Source organism: Dioszegia hungarica (assembly GCF_025882075.1).
Source record: "Dioszegia hungarica strain PDD-24b-2 chromosome Unknown MKK02contig_18, whole genome shotgun sequence".
NCBI lineage: Eukaryota > Fungi > Basidiomycota > Tremellomycetes > Tremellales > Bulleribasidiaceae > Dioszegia > Dioszegia hungarica.
This window is the reverse complement of record NW_026515775.1, coordinates 1-13,481: the sequence shown is the minus strand read 5'-3', so window position 1 is coordinate 13,481 and position 13,481 is coordinate 1. Positions and strand designations below refer to the sequence as shown.

The 13,481-nt window shown below is 56.3% G+C and overlaps 5 protein-coding genes across 5 annotated transcripts; 1 reads left to right on the top strand and 4 right to left on the bottom strand.

Moving 5' to 3' along the window:
• Positions 1-343: 343 nt before the first annotated feature.
• On the bottom strand, positions 344-858 carry MKK02DRAFT_18357 (synaptobrevin; the record flags this gene model as incomplete). Its single annotated transcript, XM_053085931.1, has 3 exons — positions 344-495; positions 629-681; positions 806-858. Coding segments are annotated over 3 exons (258 nt in total), but the record flags the coding sequence as incomplete, so codon positions are not given.
• Positions 859-2,924: 2,066 nt separating this feature from the next.
• Positions 2,925-5,425, bottom strand: MKK02DRAFT_18366 (putative ubiquitin-protein ligase; the record flags this gene model as incomplete). Its single annotated transcript, XM_053085934.1, has 7 exons — positions 2,925-3,089; positions 3,155-3,444; positions 3,502-3,569; positions 3,619-3,891; positions 3,982-4,250; positions 4,304-4,807; positions 4,868-5,425. Coding segments are annotated over 7 exons (2,127 nt in total), but the record flags the coding sequence as incomplete, so codon positions are not given.
• A 664-nt stretch (positions 5,426-6,089) lies between these two features.
• Positions 6,090-10,255, bottom strand: MKK02DRAFT_18339 (uncharacterized protein; the record flags this gene model as incomplete). Its single annotated transcript, XM_053085927.1, has 16 exons — positions 6,090-6,229; positions 6,283-6,486; positions 6,552-6,609; positions 6,663-6,805; positions 6,858-7,064; positions 7,118-7,307; positions 7,361-7,449; positions 7,510-8,191; positions 8,254-8,465; positions 8,522-8,682; positions 8,738-8,859; positions 8,917-9,173; positions 9,230-9,676; positions 9,729-9,772; positions 9,828-9,939; positions 9,988-10,255. 16 exons carry the CDS (start codon positions 10,253-10,255, stop codon positions 6,090-6,092), a joined length of 3,336 nt encoding a protein of 1,111 aa, XP_052943139.1.
• Positions 10,256-10,649: 394 nt separating this feature from the next.
• MKK02DRAFT_39055 (uncharacterized protein) lies at positions 10,650-12,520 on the top strand (the record flags this gene model as incomplete). Its single annotated transcript, XM_053090419.1, has 4 exons — positions 10,650-10,691; positions 10,763-11,797; positions 11,843-12,456; positions 12,511-12,520. 4 exons carry the CDS (start codon positions 10,650-10,652, stop codon positions 12,518-12,520), a joined length of 1,701 nt encoding a protein of 566 aa, XP_052943138.1.
• A 243-nt stretch (positions 12,521-12,763) lies between these two features.
• Positions 12,764-13,370, bottom strand: MKK02DRAFT_12850 (uncharacterized protein; the record flags this gene model as incomplete). The annotated part of the gene is made up of 3 exons (XM_053085525.1): positions 12,764-12,885; positions 12,923-13,093; positions 13,139-13,370. Coding segments are annotated over 3 exons (525 nt in total), but the record flags the coding sequence as incomplete, so codon positions are not given.
• Positions 13,371-13,481: the final 111 nt, after the last annotated feature.

Genomic DNA, 13,481 nt, shown 5'->3' with positions numbered 1-13,481 from the left:
AAAGTAAGAGGAAAGAGAAGGAACGACTGAAATTTGGATCCAAGCCGGCGCGCTTGGAGCTTGGACTGCCTCCACCACGCGTCCGTGCCCTGGTCTCTGGCGCCCAGACTGCTTCCTGCTGCCTGGGTTGTGTCCTGCTCATACCGTGCCAGGACGAAGGAGCTGAGGCCCTAGCGCACACGCCCTCCGTATCCAGGGTGTACAATACATATATCGGACCCGATCCGCAAGCTAGAAAACACAACCCCCTCCGACTTCCAACCCGGATCATCTAGTTCGAGGTGGTGGTGCCCGAGAAGCTGTCATATCAGCCCGAGTCCGCATGATCAACCCAAGGAGAGGCTTACTGCTGCACGATTGGCACGATGATGACTATCAGCAAGATGGCAATTCCCACACCGATAGCAATCCGCATTCGCATGTCCTTCCACCACATTTGCTTGCGGACGCGGTTGGCGCCACGGCGGAAACCTTGGGCGGAGGCGGCGAGGGTGTCTGTAAAGTCAAGGCGAAAGAGCAAGCATGACGGTTCATAGATAGAAACGGGAATAGGGGATAGGGACGAAAAAGCTAGATCAGCTATATTCCATGTTTGGGGCACGGGTGATAGACTGCGAGGGAAGCTCACCGGTCTTGTCCTGCAGCGCGTCCAGACGTTCACCACGTTCAGCAACCTTGGTTCTGAAGTATCAGTCTGGGCTTTACCTCCGGCAGTGCTCTAATCGCCCCGGTTTGAGCGACCGCAAGCCAACTTCGGCATTGACATCTCCGGACCCGTGACGGGGGAGCGAGAATAACAGCTCACATGTTCTCGTGCATGATCCCGACGGTGTCATCAATCTGCGCCTGGATATCTTGGATCTACGAAGTCAGCCCAGAGCCGATGACACTGCTGACCGCCCCCTGTTGCCCGGTTCCCGTCCTTTGCTCTTGTGGCCCTCTCTCGCCGACACTGCCATCGGCTCTCCCACCGTACACTGGTGGTGCGGGAGAGAAGTCCCCAGGACAGGACGACCCGATGCTCTCCTCGCACATCCTACTCCAGATAGACATGAATCAGTACCATCAAACGGGACATACCTTCTTGTTTCCGCCCGGTTGCATACTGCCTGGTCCAGCAGCACTTGGCCCGCCCTTCTGGCCAGCGGGGATATAAGGGTCATACGGTTCGCTCGACCTGAAGAGTCAGCCAGTTTCCAATTGTGCTGTATCTCCAGCCGAGCATCAACCGAGAGAGCGGATCTCCTCGTCGTCGAGCAAACGAAGGATCGCCTCGAGTCATCTCGTCTAGAGAAGAGCAGAGGAGTATGACTCGCATTTTGCAGGTAGATGTTGATGGGTGAGCAGTAGCTATTCGGTGGCGAGGACTAGGTGGATAGCCGTTGAGATGAGGATACTACAGCCAAGATATAGAGGAAGAGGAGGACAAGCTCTGACAAGCTGTGCGCGCGCAGAGAAGACAAAGGCGGTGGAAGAGATCTGCAGCGAAGGACGCGATTTACCCAAAGTGGTAATTATGCAATAGTCCCGTCGGAAAGAGTCGTCATCGTGGTGGTTCACGGCGGTCTACGATCTATAGCTACAGCTACAACCACGAAGTGTCTCCGAAGGCCTAGATACAGTCCTAATCCTACAAGATCCCGCCCCACATATCGTATATAGAAGTACAAGCCTTCCCGAACCAACCCTCATCCCGATTCCACCAAGCCCTCATCCTCCTACCGCCTCTCACCTCTCGGTCCCTCCCCCTCCCTCTCGCCCTGCTCATACCGCCTTCCTCCAGCACCTCCTCTACCATTCTGATCCTGAGAATCATCCCCCGCCCATCCGACCATCTCCGCGACCCACCGCATCCCCGGCGCAGCCACGTCCCCTACAGCTTCCACCGCCGCGCTCACGCTGACCGGCACGCTCAAACTCGGACGCCTCAGTCGGCCCGCTAGGCCAGTGATGAGTGCCGAGCTGACGGAGCTGCTGCGTTCCCTCTCCATGCCTGACGAAGCTGTAGGCCGGTACGCGGACGGCGCTGAAGGTACCTGGGAGTAGTAGGTCGACGAGGCGGCGGCGGGTTCGTACGAGTAGTAGCCGTCCGGTAGGGTCGGGTCGTATATTCCCGTGGAAGCGCGGTTGTCACGGTGGGCCGAGGCCGGTGCGAGTGGCTGAGCGGAAGTCTGGTATCTTAGGCGGGATACCGACGTCGACGAGGTTGAAGTAGGCGGAATGGGAGCGCCGAGTTCAGGCAGACCATCCGAGATCCACCTATACCCTCCTCCGCTCGTGCTCTGCCCGACACCATCCCGTGCCCTGCTGGCTGTATACCTCGACTCTGGCGGCTGCCAGACCTGATCTCCAGCGCCATAGCTCCACAACATCCCCGAACGGCCTTGTTGACCCCATACTGGTCCCGCCTGCCTATCCCGCTCACGCTCACGGGGATACTCCCCCGGAACCCTCTGTTCCTGCTCGCCCATCCTCAGACCCGCCATAGACCTCGATATGCCCTCGTGGTCCACCGACAAAGTAGACCGGACGCCGTTCTCTCTCGGCCCTCTGGGTCTATCGCCCCGCCAGGCCCTCACAGCTGTGTCGCTTGTCGGGGCCGAACCGGCTGGAGGGACCGGCAGAGTAGGAGTGGATACCCTCCTGTAGACCTGATCACCAAACATCGGTCCACTTCCCTGCGCCTGCCCTCGTTCTCGATTTGCAGCGGCAGACGAGCCCCGCCAAACCCGACGACTAGAATCGGGCAAGACCGCACGATCGTCCATTCCCGCCCACCGATGATTTCGCGCCAGTCTGGCCAGGATAGGCGTCGGATCGTCCGAGGGTGCGCCCGGCTCCAGTGACCAGTAGGCCGGACCGACGTATACTCCGCCATCGTCGCCTCCTGCTCCAGGCCCAGATCCACTATAGAAACCGGGTCCGGGGACGGTAAGGGAAGAAGCGGAAGATCCGGATCCGCGGCGCGTGGTGGTTGTATCGCTACCGGCGGTCTGGGCGGACTGGACAGCGTTGAGATAATGGCGAAGGGCGTTGATGCCGTGGTATGAAAAGACGCAGAACGAGGCGGATTGATGTTCAGTGAATTCCTGCTTGTCAGTACAGCTCAAGCAGACCAGAGACGCATGAACTGAAAGGTAAGTAAGAGACGTACCGCAGGCGCGGCCTTCCTGAACCGATGCACCTCCTCATTCCTGAACGCCTTCACTCCCGTTAAGCTCAAATGGCTCAGCTTCATTAGTCGATTGAGCAAGAACGTGATGGCCCGGACCGAGATATTGTCGCAATAGCTCAAATGAATGCGCTCGAGGGAAGAGTTGCGTTCCGCGAGAGCGTAGACACCTTCGTCTGTCAGGTTGACAACTTTGACGAGCCCGATCCGGCGGATCTTGAGGAGGTTGGAGGAGAGCTCGAAGACTGATAGGTCGGTGAGGAGGGGACAGCCTGAATGTCAGCTTAACTCCTTGAGGCACAGAACCACTTGGTGGACATCGAGCTTACAAGCAACGTCGACGTATCGGAGTCGGGTACAGCTACGCGCGATTTCCGTCACCGCCGCATCCGTAATCCTATCTCATTAGCTTGCGTCACACGCGGTATTCGTTAGGGTAGACTTACAACTCCACATGGCCCAAGTGCAGATGATGCAATTGTTTCCCCAACCTTGCCACGCTACTCATTCCCCTATCCGTCAACTTTGCGCACTTCGCCAGCGTCAAACTCCTCAATTTCGGCGCCGAGTTGACCAGACACGCGAGCGCCGGATCCTCGAGCTCCGTACATCCCGTCAAATCGATGACTCTCAATAAATCAAAGATCGGCGCAAGCGGACGGAGAAAGTTTGGATCGGGCGTGGATCGCCGATCTCGGTCTCGCCCGTGGTCGATATAGCTATCGACCGTCAAGGCCCTGTTTCGCCTTCCGTCCAAGGACGAGAGGATGGGAGAGGCGATGGCGATATCGGCCGCGCGCTCGAGGTACGCGATCCAGCCTGGATTGGAGAGGTTCAGAACCTCGTCATCCTGTTCCGAGTAGAGGAGTGGGAGGTCCGGGAAAGCGCCAGAAGTGAGGTTGGCGATTTTTCCGAGCTTGAGTTCGCGGAGGTGTATCGAGTTGAGCCACATCGCGTAAATTGACGTATCGCGTAGTTGGGGGACGCCGGCGAGGTCGAGCTCGAGGATGAGCGGGCAGAGGCGGACGAGGTGGATGAGGGAGTCGTCCGTCAGGCGGTGGCAACCTGCGACTTTCATCTGATGCGTCAGCTTTGACTTTGACTTCGTCAAGTGGGAGAAAGCTGACTCACCCTGCGTAGCATCTTACAGCCCTTCGCTACCGCCTTGACGCCCTCATCTCCCACACTCTTACACCCGCTTATATTCAGCCCCTGCAGTCGTCTACACCGCCTCCCCAGAGTCTTCATGACACTATCATCCACCCCTGGCGTATTGGCCAGATCGATCGCGATCAATTCCGGTACATTCTCCAAAACACCCCTGAGCGACCCAGCGGAGATATGCACCGAGCCAACCATGACGATCCGCTCTAGCCTGACGCAGGCCGCCAGAGGCGTGAAGAGGTCGGGCGTGAGTGATGAGGCGATATGATTGAGGTTGATCCGGCGGATATGGGTGGCGTAAGGTAATGAAAGGGAGGACGGCGGGGCGGTCAGGATCCGGGCGAGGGAAGCGAGTTGGGGGGTGGACGTGATGGAGAGGCGGGAGTAGAGAAGGGGAAAGGCGGAAAGGCACCAATTTCGCGATACGAGCATCACGGTGGAGAGGTTGCGAGTGGGTACGTGCCGGAAAATCTGGACGTCAGCTCTTTCGTCTGGCTTCTACCGAAAGAACGGTCCAAGTCACAAGCTGACCTGCATGAGAACCTCCTCTGGTAGACTCCCCGCCATCCCCCTGCCATGCCCCATCTCCACAGCCCGTTCCTTCCCCTTGCCCTTCCGATCCATCCATTTCCTCACCTCCACCCGATCCTCCTTATTCTGACCCTGAATATACCCTTCCCCATCCTCTTCGTCCTCTTGATCCGAAACGCTCGTCGTGCTGGGCGTGGCAGACGGGCGGGGGACAGGATGATCATACCCGAAGCCCGCATCTCCAGGTCCGGGCAAGGAGAAAGGAACATCGCCATAAGGATAAGGATATCGGGATGGCTGAGCGGGCGCGCCTTGCCGGGTGGAGGTGGACGGCCCGGCGGCCTGGGTGAGAGCAGCGAGGGAGGCCTCTGTCAATGCTCTTGGCTGCTGCCGCTCCGTATATTGTCCTTCGGAGCGTTCACGGCGGTCAAGAATCGGCTGAGCCTGGACCTGCTGTGATATGGAGGGGAAGAAGGGGTCTTGAATCCGGGAAGAGGTGTGTAGGGCGGGCGAAGGGGTAGGTGAGGCTGGAGTGGAGTAGGCGCGATGGCGAGACATTTTGAAGGTACCTGCTTCAGTCAGTACGCGCTTAATGTCAATCCTTATTTCCCTACGCCAGTCTGCTGGGAGGGAAACAAGAGCAGCGTACTTTAGGCTGGGTCCGCTAACACAAGAGGGAAGGTGTCGCTGGGTCCGTCGCAAGAAGGAAAGGCGATGGCGAGAAGAAGAAGCTCCACCGATGGATGGGTAGCGTCCAAGCGCGAGCTTCTGCTTGTATGTGACTGTCGACCGGCCCGTTGCCGTTTGAGTGAGACCACCGACCGCTGCGGAGAAGGGAGGACGAGCGCGGGCGGAGATGCTTTCGCTTCCTTTGTCGCTGACGTTCAATCTAGCCGTGTGATTGTTCCGATCGTTGCAGTCGTAGATAGCGTTTGCCTGTCGCTGTCGGAGACCTATTTGCCTACTATACAAGCTGATAGATGTTACAAAGCTGGAGAAGGGAAGGATGAAAAGTGGATTCGCAAACACAGTACTGCGCCCAAGGAGAAGAAGGAATTTAAGGTTTCGGATGACGTTGCTGGTGGCGTGGGCGGAGACCTCAGTGGCGCCCATGGAAACTCGAACGATGATGATGAAGACTTTGTTCGGACGATAGGTGAAGGACTGGGTGAAGCTGGACGTGGAGAATGTCAAGTCAAGTAGCATCTAAGATCTATATGACCTATATCCCGGATACCTTTGTATATGCCGCTGGGCGCAAACGACCGCCGATGACTTTGAAGATGTACAGCGGGAAGCTGGAGATGGCGACGATGATCCCGACTTTGTAGAAGAAGCGGGCGGTGAGGACGAAAGAGAGGTCTCTCAGATCAGCACAATAACAAGGTGGTAGTGTGAGAAAGAGGGAGACATACCAAAGTACGCTGGCAGGAAGAGCATACTTCCAAAGTAGACTACACCCGTCGCGACCTCACTCAGAATCATATAGGTGTGCCACGTCGTGATCTCCAGAGCGACCATGATGAGCTCATTGATCACTAAAGAGGTGTAGGAGATAGCGACAATGTGGAGGAATTCGGATTCGAAGAGGAGTAAAGAGAGGAGCATGATGATTCCGCCTGGAAGTCAGCTTTTGCCCCTCGGTTTCCTCGACCGCTCAAGCTAGGCGACCAGAACAACTCACCTTGATATACCGAGATAGTAAGCCAAGTGAAGAATGTCTTGTAGCTCAGCGCCCGGCCCTGTGGCATCAGCTTTGCCCGGTGGATCCATCCTGGAGACTCGTAAAACTGACCTTAGTCAAGTCCTTGTATAGCTCCGGGTACAGCATAGCCAGATCCTCGCTGACGTCTCGGTCCAAAACGAGCGAAAAGACAGGCGCCATGGTATATAGCGTAGCGTAGCCGACTTGAAGCCAGCCTTGATAGAGCGCGATAGCTGGAAGTCAGCTACGTCTCCGGGGCGGAAGGCAGCATGGCAGATGACTCACGAGCAAAGAAGAAGATACTACTAAACACCGCCTGAATGACCGCAATGATCAATCCCCGATGGATCACAAACTGGCTGAGTTTGGCTGAACGTTTATAGCTGTTCCTTCCGTGCCACAGGAGCAGTTTGGCGAGGTGGGAGAATTGGGTGATGGAGAAGTCCGCAGCAAGGGAGGCTTGTTTGCCTTCTTTGCCTACTATCCCAATTCCTATCATATAAGCTTACGGCCCAGTAAGACAGGTTGAGCAAGAAATAGCTCACCAACATCTGCAGCCTGGATCATACTGACATCATTCCCTCCGTCCCCAATACAGCACACCGTCTTCTTGGTATACTCTCTGATCAGTCTCGCCACATTCGCCTTTTGCGTGGGAGAACATCGACAAGCTACGACGGCCGGGAGTTGGGTGGCAAGCATGATGAAATCGGTTCGGAAATGATCGAGGCAGAGCTGGACGTCAGCTGAGCTTTTGACCGCAAACGTTGGGGTAGCGGGCAGCTGACTTGTAGTGATTCGCCATCAATGACGAGACATGCGTCCAGCTTGGCGCGGAGAAAGTCGAGGAGGTCTCGGACTTGATGGCTTGATTTCACTGCTGATCAGCTAGATTCCGTTACGCGCTCCTCCTCCACCCCTTGACGATATGACTCACATTTGGCCACCTGGTGAATGTACTGGCCCCTCGCTACCAGCTTACTACTGACTGCGATATTCGTAGCCGTCTCAATCTTATCACCCGTCAACATCCAAATCTTGACCCCCGCATTCCGCATCAACTCCAGCGTGGGCTTGACGTCGATCTGCAGCTTATCCTCCACCCCCGTCAACGCCAGTAACTCCAGCTCACTCTCCAAATACCTCGACACCACCTCCTGCACCTTCCTCCCTCTCTCCTCCGCCGTCCCGCCACCCAACTGTGCCGACTTGTACTCCTTGTCGAACGCCCCATGAGACTCGGCAGAGAGCTTCTTCCGAGCGATAACGAGCGTCCGAAGTCCCTCTCTCGCCATATTCCCACATTCCTCCTCTAGCCAGTCATTCTTCATGACAAGACCAGCCATGACTGTGTCTGCACCCTTCTGGACAAAGGTGAGTTCTGACGATTGGCGGGATCGGATGATAGCGCCCATACGTTTCGATTCGGAGGTGAAGGGGAAGATGGCGAGGATGTCGAATGTCATACTGGCGCCGGAAGGGAGGGAGAGAGTCATGCTGCTTCGATCTCTCGAAGTGAGGCGGACTCCGACAGATTCGGTCCATTCGACAATGGCGACTTCGTCAGGGGAGGAGGCTTGATAGGTTCTTGTACCGTCGTCATTGGTCACTGGCGTTACCTGAGGTGTCAGCTTGCCCTTTCGTCCGGTAATGAAGGATATCAAGAGGAAAGCGGACGCACGTTGTGACAAGTGGCCAAGGCCAATACCGCATCCCGCACTCGCCCACTGATATCCCTCCGGCCTCTCCCCGCCCCGGCACCCAACATCGAGTTTTGCCTCTTCCCCTGTTCTCCTCCATCTGAGAAAGTGGAAGTGAGTATGCTCGCCACCTCATCCATCGCTTCGAAGCCGAACACCATAGTCCCCATATGAAGCTTTTTCAGCTCCATCTCTGTACCCATAAGCTATTGGACACAAAGACTAGACAGCTGTGAGCAAGAAGCTCACCGTTCCTCGTCAGTGTACCCGTCTTGTCACTGAGGAGATACTCGACCCGCCCGAGCTCTTCAGGGAGGGTACTCGTCCGGACTATCGTATTTGGTATTTCTGAATCATTCTGGATCTGGTGCGCATAGACGGTCTTGCCCATATCGAGGTTGACTCGGAGACTAGCTATCAGCTTTCAGCAGTCGAATTGTGCATACTCAGCGTCTGGAAGCTGACCTGATTGGGATGATGGATGAGAAGAGGATTAAGAAGCGGAAGACGTAGATATACCATCTTCCCCTGAAACCGTTCAATGCGACGAGGAAGACCGAGAGTGCGAAGGTGACAGTACAAAGTATCTGGGAGTCAGCTCGGTCCGACCTTTCCCGTTCGGGAGTTGCTAAGACTTAGCTTACCTTTGCCATCTTGTTCACCTCCCATTCTATGCGTCCCATCTTCTGCCCAGCCGGTTCTCCAGTATTCATCACCGCCCTCGTCTCTTTGCCTGTATAGATGATGATGCCTACCGCGCTCCCGGCAGCAAGTACCGTATTTGCCCATAGTATGTTTTCGACAGTGAGGGGGATGGATGTCTCGGTGACTGGACCTGGGGTGACAGAAGTGAGAGTCAGGACACCGTGGAAGGCGTGGATGTCTTTCGATGGTGGGTCGGCTAGGACATCAGCTTTTTATCCGTCCATCAGATCAGACGCAGAAAGGGAAGCTGACCATATAGACTCCCCTCCAGACTCCCCGCACCAGCCTCGCCCACTCGCTGCGTCTCGGCGGGCGCGACGCGCAACTTCCAATCCGTCTCCCCATCCAGCTGATCTGTCCTGATGAAGCAAGTTCCCTCTTCCTCACTCGTAGATAATAGCACCATATCCGCCGGAACCCGCTGATTCTTCTCGAGGAGGACCATATCGCCTACTCTCAACGCCGAAGAGGGCGTCGACCGGGTCATAGGTTTACCGGTATGAGGCAAAGAGGGGTAGGCACCGGGATCCGGAGAATCGGCGGGGAAAGGAGAGGAAGCGGGCGAGGTGAGGACGAGGAGGTATCGCGTCGAATTAGCTTCTGCGTCTCGGAGGTAGCGCTGATAGTCGTCGTATGCCTCTTTACCCATGGTTATGGTAAGAACGAACGCGAGGGGGCCGATGTAGGTGAAGATGTAACCTATAAGTCAGCTAAGCTCAGCGATAGGCGCTGGTAGTCAAAGGTAATTTACCGATTTTGAGAGCGGGGATGAACTGGGATAAAGCGACAACGAGGCTGAATATTCAGCTTAGGGCCCTTCTCAGGAACGGCCATACACCAAGAAACTCACAAGAAGAAATTGAGGAAGAGCTTGAACTGCTCATAGAATACCAGGGGTAGGAAGGTGGTCACCGAGTATTTCTGATTTCTGACCACATTCGGAGCGTACGCCGAGCGGGTGCCTGTGGAATCAGCTCACAGACCTCAACTCGTCTTATGGGCCAGCTCACGGGAACTCCGGAGAGGTATTGTACGCGACTTATCTCTCGCTACCGGTGGTCTGGAGCCTGTATGGCGGTCCCGATGCTCTTCCCTTGGTCGTATACTGCCGCTCGCGTCCTCCCCGTCTTCTCTGCCCGGAGCTGTCCCCAATAACCCTTCCTCTTCTTCCGCATCCACATCGCTCAACCTCTTCTTTCCCTTCCGCCCATATCTTCCTCCCCTTCCACCAGGTATTGGTGTTCCAGAGCCACTAGCCTCATCTTCCTGATCATCCATCGCGAAGCTGGATGCGGCAGTCCGCTTCGATAGGGACCGAAGGGGGTATTCGTCGGTTGAGGACGCGCGGGCGGGCGTGGAGGGCTTTGTGGCCCCGCCGGAGAATCCTAACATCCGATATCAGGCCTCGGGAGAGCCTTTGCAGGAGCGATCGAGCTGCGCTAGACGGGACTGGATGATGTATGGTTGCCAGAGCGGATGGATGGCTGCGAGGAATGTGTAGCTGGGTGATGCCGGCATGGACATGGGACCTGGCCGCGAGAAAGATGGAATCCGCACATATGGTCGGACTGCTCACATCCTGATTGACCAGAGCAACGCCCACAGCTGGAGACGTGTAACGTCTGAACACCACTACAGCTTCTCATAGAGCCCGGCGAGACCACCATCAACGATGCAAGGACCGGAAATCAAGGAGCTCATCGTGGTCCCGCCTGTACGTGACGCGCGCCTTCCTGACCATGTCCGCCATATGCTAGTGGGCCAATACGCGTGCTGATTTGGTAGGGCAAAGCGCAGCAGTCATCACGTCCCACGCTCGACACCTTACCCCACGATGTCCTCATTCATATCGCCCTCCTGCTCAATGGTTCATCCGCTCTAGCCCTGGCGCAGGTAGCTCCTTCTTGTACGGAGCCCGCGGAACATCGTCTATGGCGCGACGTGACTATCCGGCTGCCATTCGGCTACGGTGAACGGCCGTGGAACAAACGGTCTCGGAAGGCATACCCCTCCAATCGGTCGGAATCGCTTGCGCTGGAGCAAAAACGCAGGCAAGCGCTAGAGGACAAGGTCGACCGGCTATGTGAAGAGCTGGACGCGGACCCAAAACGCTTCGGGCTGGTGCAGAAGGTGTCGCTAGAGATGCGTCCAGGAGCGGCGGAGGCTACAGAGTGGATGTTGCGGGAAGTGTCGCCAACGCTGAGGCGATTGGAGCTGGAAGCGGATCAATCAAAAGACAGCGAGATCGGCGCGCCGGAGTCTACGGAAGCGCTCGACCTCGTTCTCCTGGATGCGGGGATTACGTTCAGTGCATTGACGTACCTTCAGCTCGGGAACGACACGGTGCGCTTCCCCTCCTTCATCAGCACCATGTGCAACTCCGCGCCAAACGTCACAACCCTCGACCTCGAGCTCAGTCACGTCTTCCGCTTTGACGTCAAGACGGAGGACGGATCTACCCCTCAGCCCATACCCTTCCTTCCTACCAAAATCAAGTCCCTCCGTCTGTCATTCTACGACCGTCCCCTGGCGTGGGAGAACGGCGAGCCGCTCAAGACAATGCTCGAGCTCTTCAGTCATAGCCCTCACCTGGAGCACCTGTCATTCATCTACCGAGAACCTCGCGGTAATCACTACCACTCGTATCCTCAGCTCCTCACCGCCATCAAGGGCATCTCCTCCTTGCGAGATTTTGCCTGGACTCTCGATGCGGATGGAAACGAACCTCCCAGAGTGTTGCCCGTCTTTGACCACTCTACGTCAAGCTCGGCCTCACTACGGCGTGTGGGTATCTACAACGAATTCTACTGGTGGATCATGGTGTGTCCTTGCCTCAGACGGAGAAAAATTGAGCTGATCATCTAGTTTGGAGACATGCATTATCTGCCCGCGCTGGAGGTCCTAGTCCTGGAGTACCTTCCCTTTCAAGCCTTCCACGCCAAATTGAAACCCCAAGAAGGCCCCAGCGGCATCATACCTATCCTCGCCGCCCAGCTCCGCCGAACACCCCGGCTAGCGACTATACACCACCTTGTTTCCAATGATCATCCGGATCATCGGGACGAGACAGGCGAATACATCTACGGGCCTTTTGGCGTCCTCGATTGGCCTTCCGCTACCGCCGCCTATATTTGGTCGGTCCGGCACGGCGAGCACGAGCTTCTTCACGGCGCCTACCTCAACACTCTGGAGAAGCCACTCGCATGTCACATGACGCCGCTCGGTGCGGATCCCGAGCGGTATTGGCAGCCGTTCAGCGACTTTGAGGGAAAAGTCGTGCCATTGGATGTGATTGGGCGGATGTTGCGGATGGAGGGACTGGAAGAGGCGGCGTGGCAGCAAAGAGGGGTGGAGGTCGGAGAGGCAGCTTGGAAGGTGGTGATAGATTGGCAAGGCAGGGCGGAACATGTCCGAACTTTTGGTCGCGGAGGTTGGCGAGGAAGAGGAAGGGGGATGGGATCAAGGGGAAGGGGTCAATAGTGAGTACATTCATCAGGTGGACGTATGCGGTGACACCCATACTGACATTACAGTGCACGTTGATCCTTATTTTTCTACTGATCACCTTGCGGATTCCGCATCCATCACCAAGTACCATCTGGTGGCTGCGCGGGATTGGAGGCCACCAATTGCTGACTAGGCCCGTTGTAATGCTTACTGGTTCGCTCATATTGCTCATCGATCTTATACATTGAGACATTTACGAATGCGCCGACTACCTGTCTACTGGTCAACTTCCGAGGTCGGCAGTCCTTGTCCAGCAAGTTTGATCGGCGGAGCTTCCAGCGCTCTCTTGATCCGTTCCGAGCTGATTTCGAAAGTCCGGGGGAGACGCTCGTCCCACTGATGCTGAGGATCCATCATCTGTTTAGCGAGCGCTCGGGTACAGCACAATATGCGAGACATCCCTGCATGGTCAATGTATTCCGGCGGAGAGGCACTAACCGTGACCATGGAACGCCACCGCTGCAAAGAGCCCCTCACTCCCTGGTACTGGACCAACAAAGGGGAGCTTGTCCCTAGAATACCCAATGATACCTGACCAGACCCGCCTCGTGCCTTCCCCCGGTACTTCTTCCCAACCTCGATATGTCTGAGACAGGATACGCTCAAAGTCTGTCGGTCAACGAGATGGACCCAGCTATACTGATGGCAACTCACACCCTTGAATGCCGGTCGTCAAGATCGAATCGTCCTCAACATCGTATACCTCCTCCGGCGGGGCAAGCTTGTACTCCCTGATCGTTTGCGGACCGCAGCCCATGACGATCCCCGCGCCCGCGACGTCTCGAAGATAGGTTCCGCCCCAGACCACGCTCATCTCGATCGCGCCAGATCCAGAGAAGTTGGTAGGCGGAGTCACGTGGCAGCAATGACCTCTGTTTGTGGTGATGCTGCACATCAGCTCGACCTCTTGACTTTTGAGTCGAGAATTTACAGGTTGGTGAACGGAAGTTCAGGGGTGTCCCAGAGGTGCTTGGTATGAGCATTACTCGCTAGAACT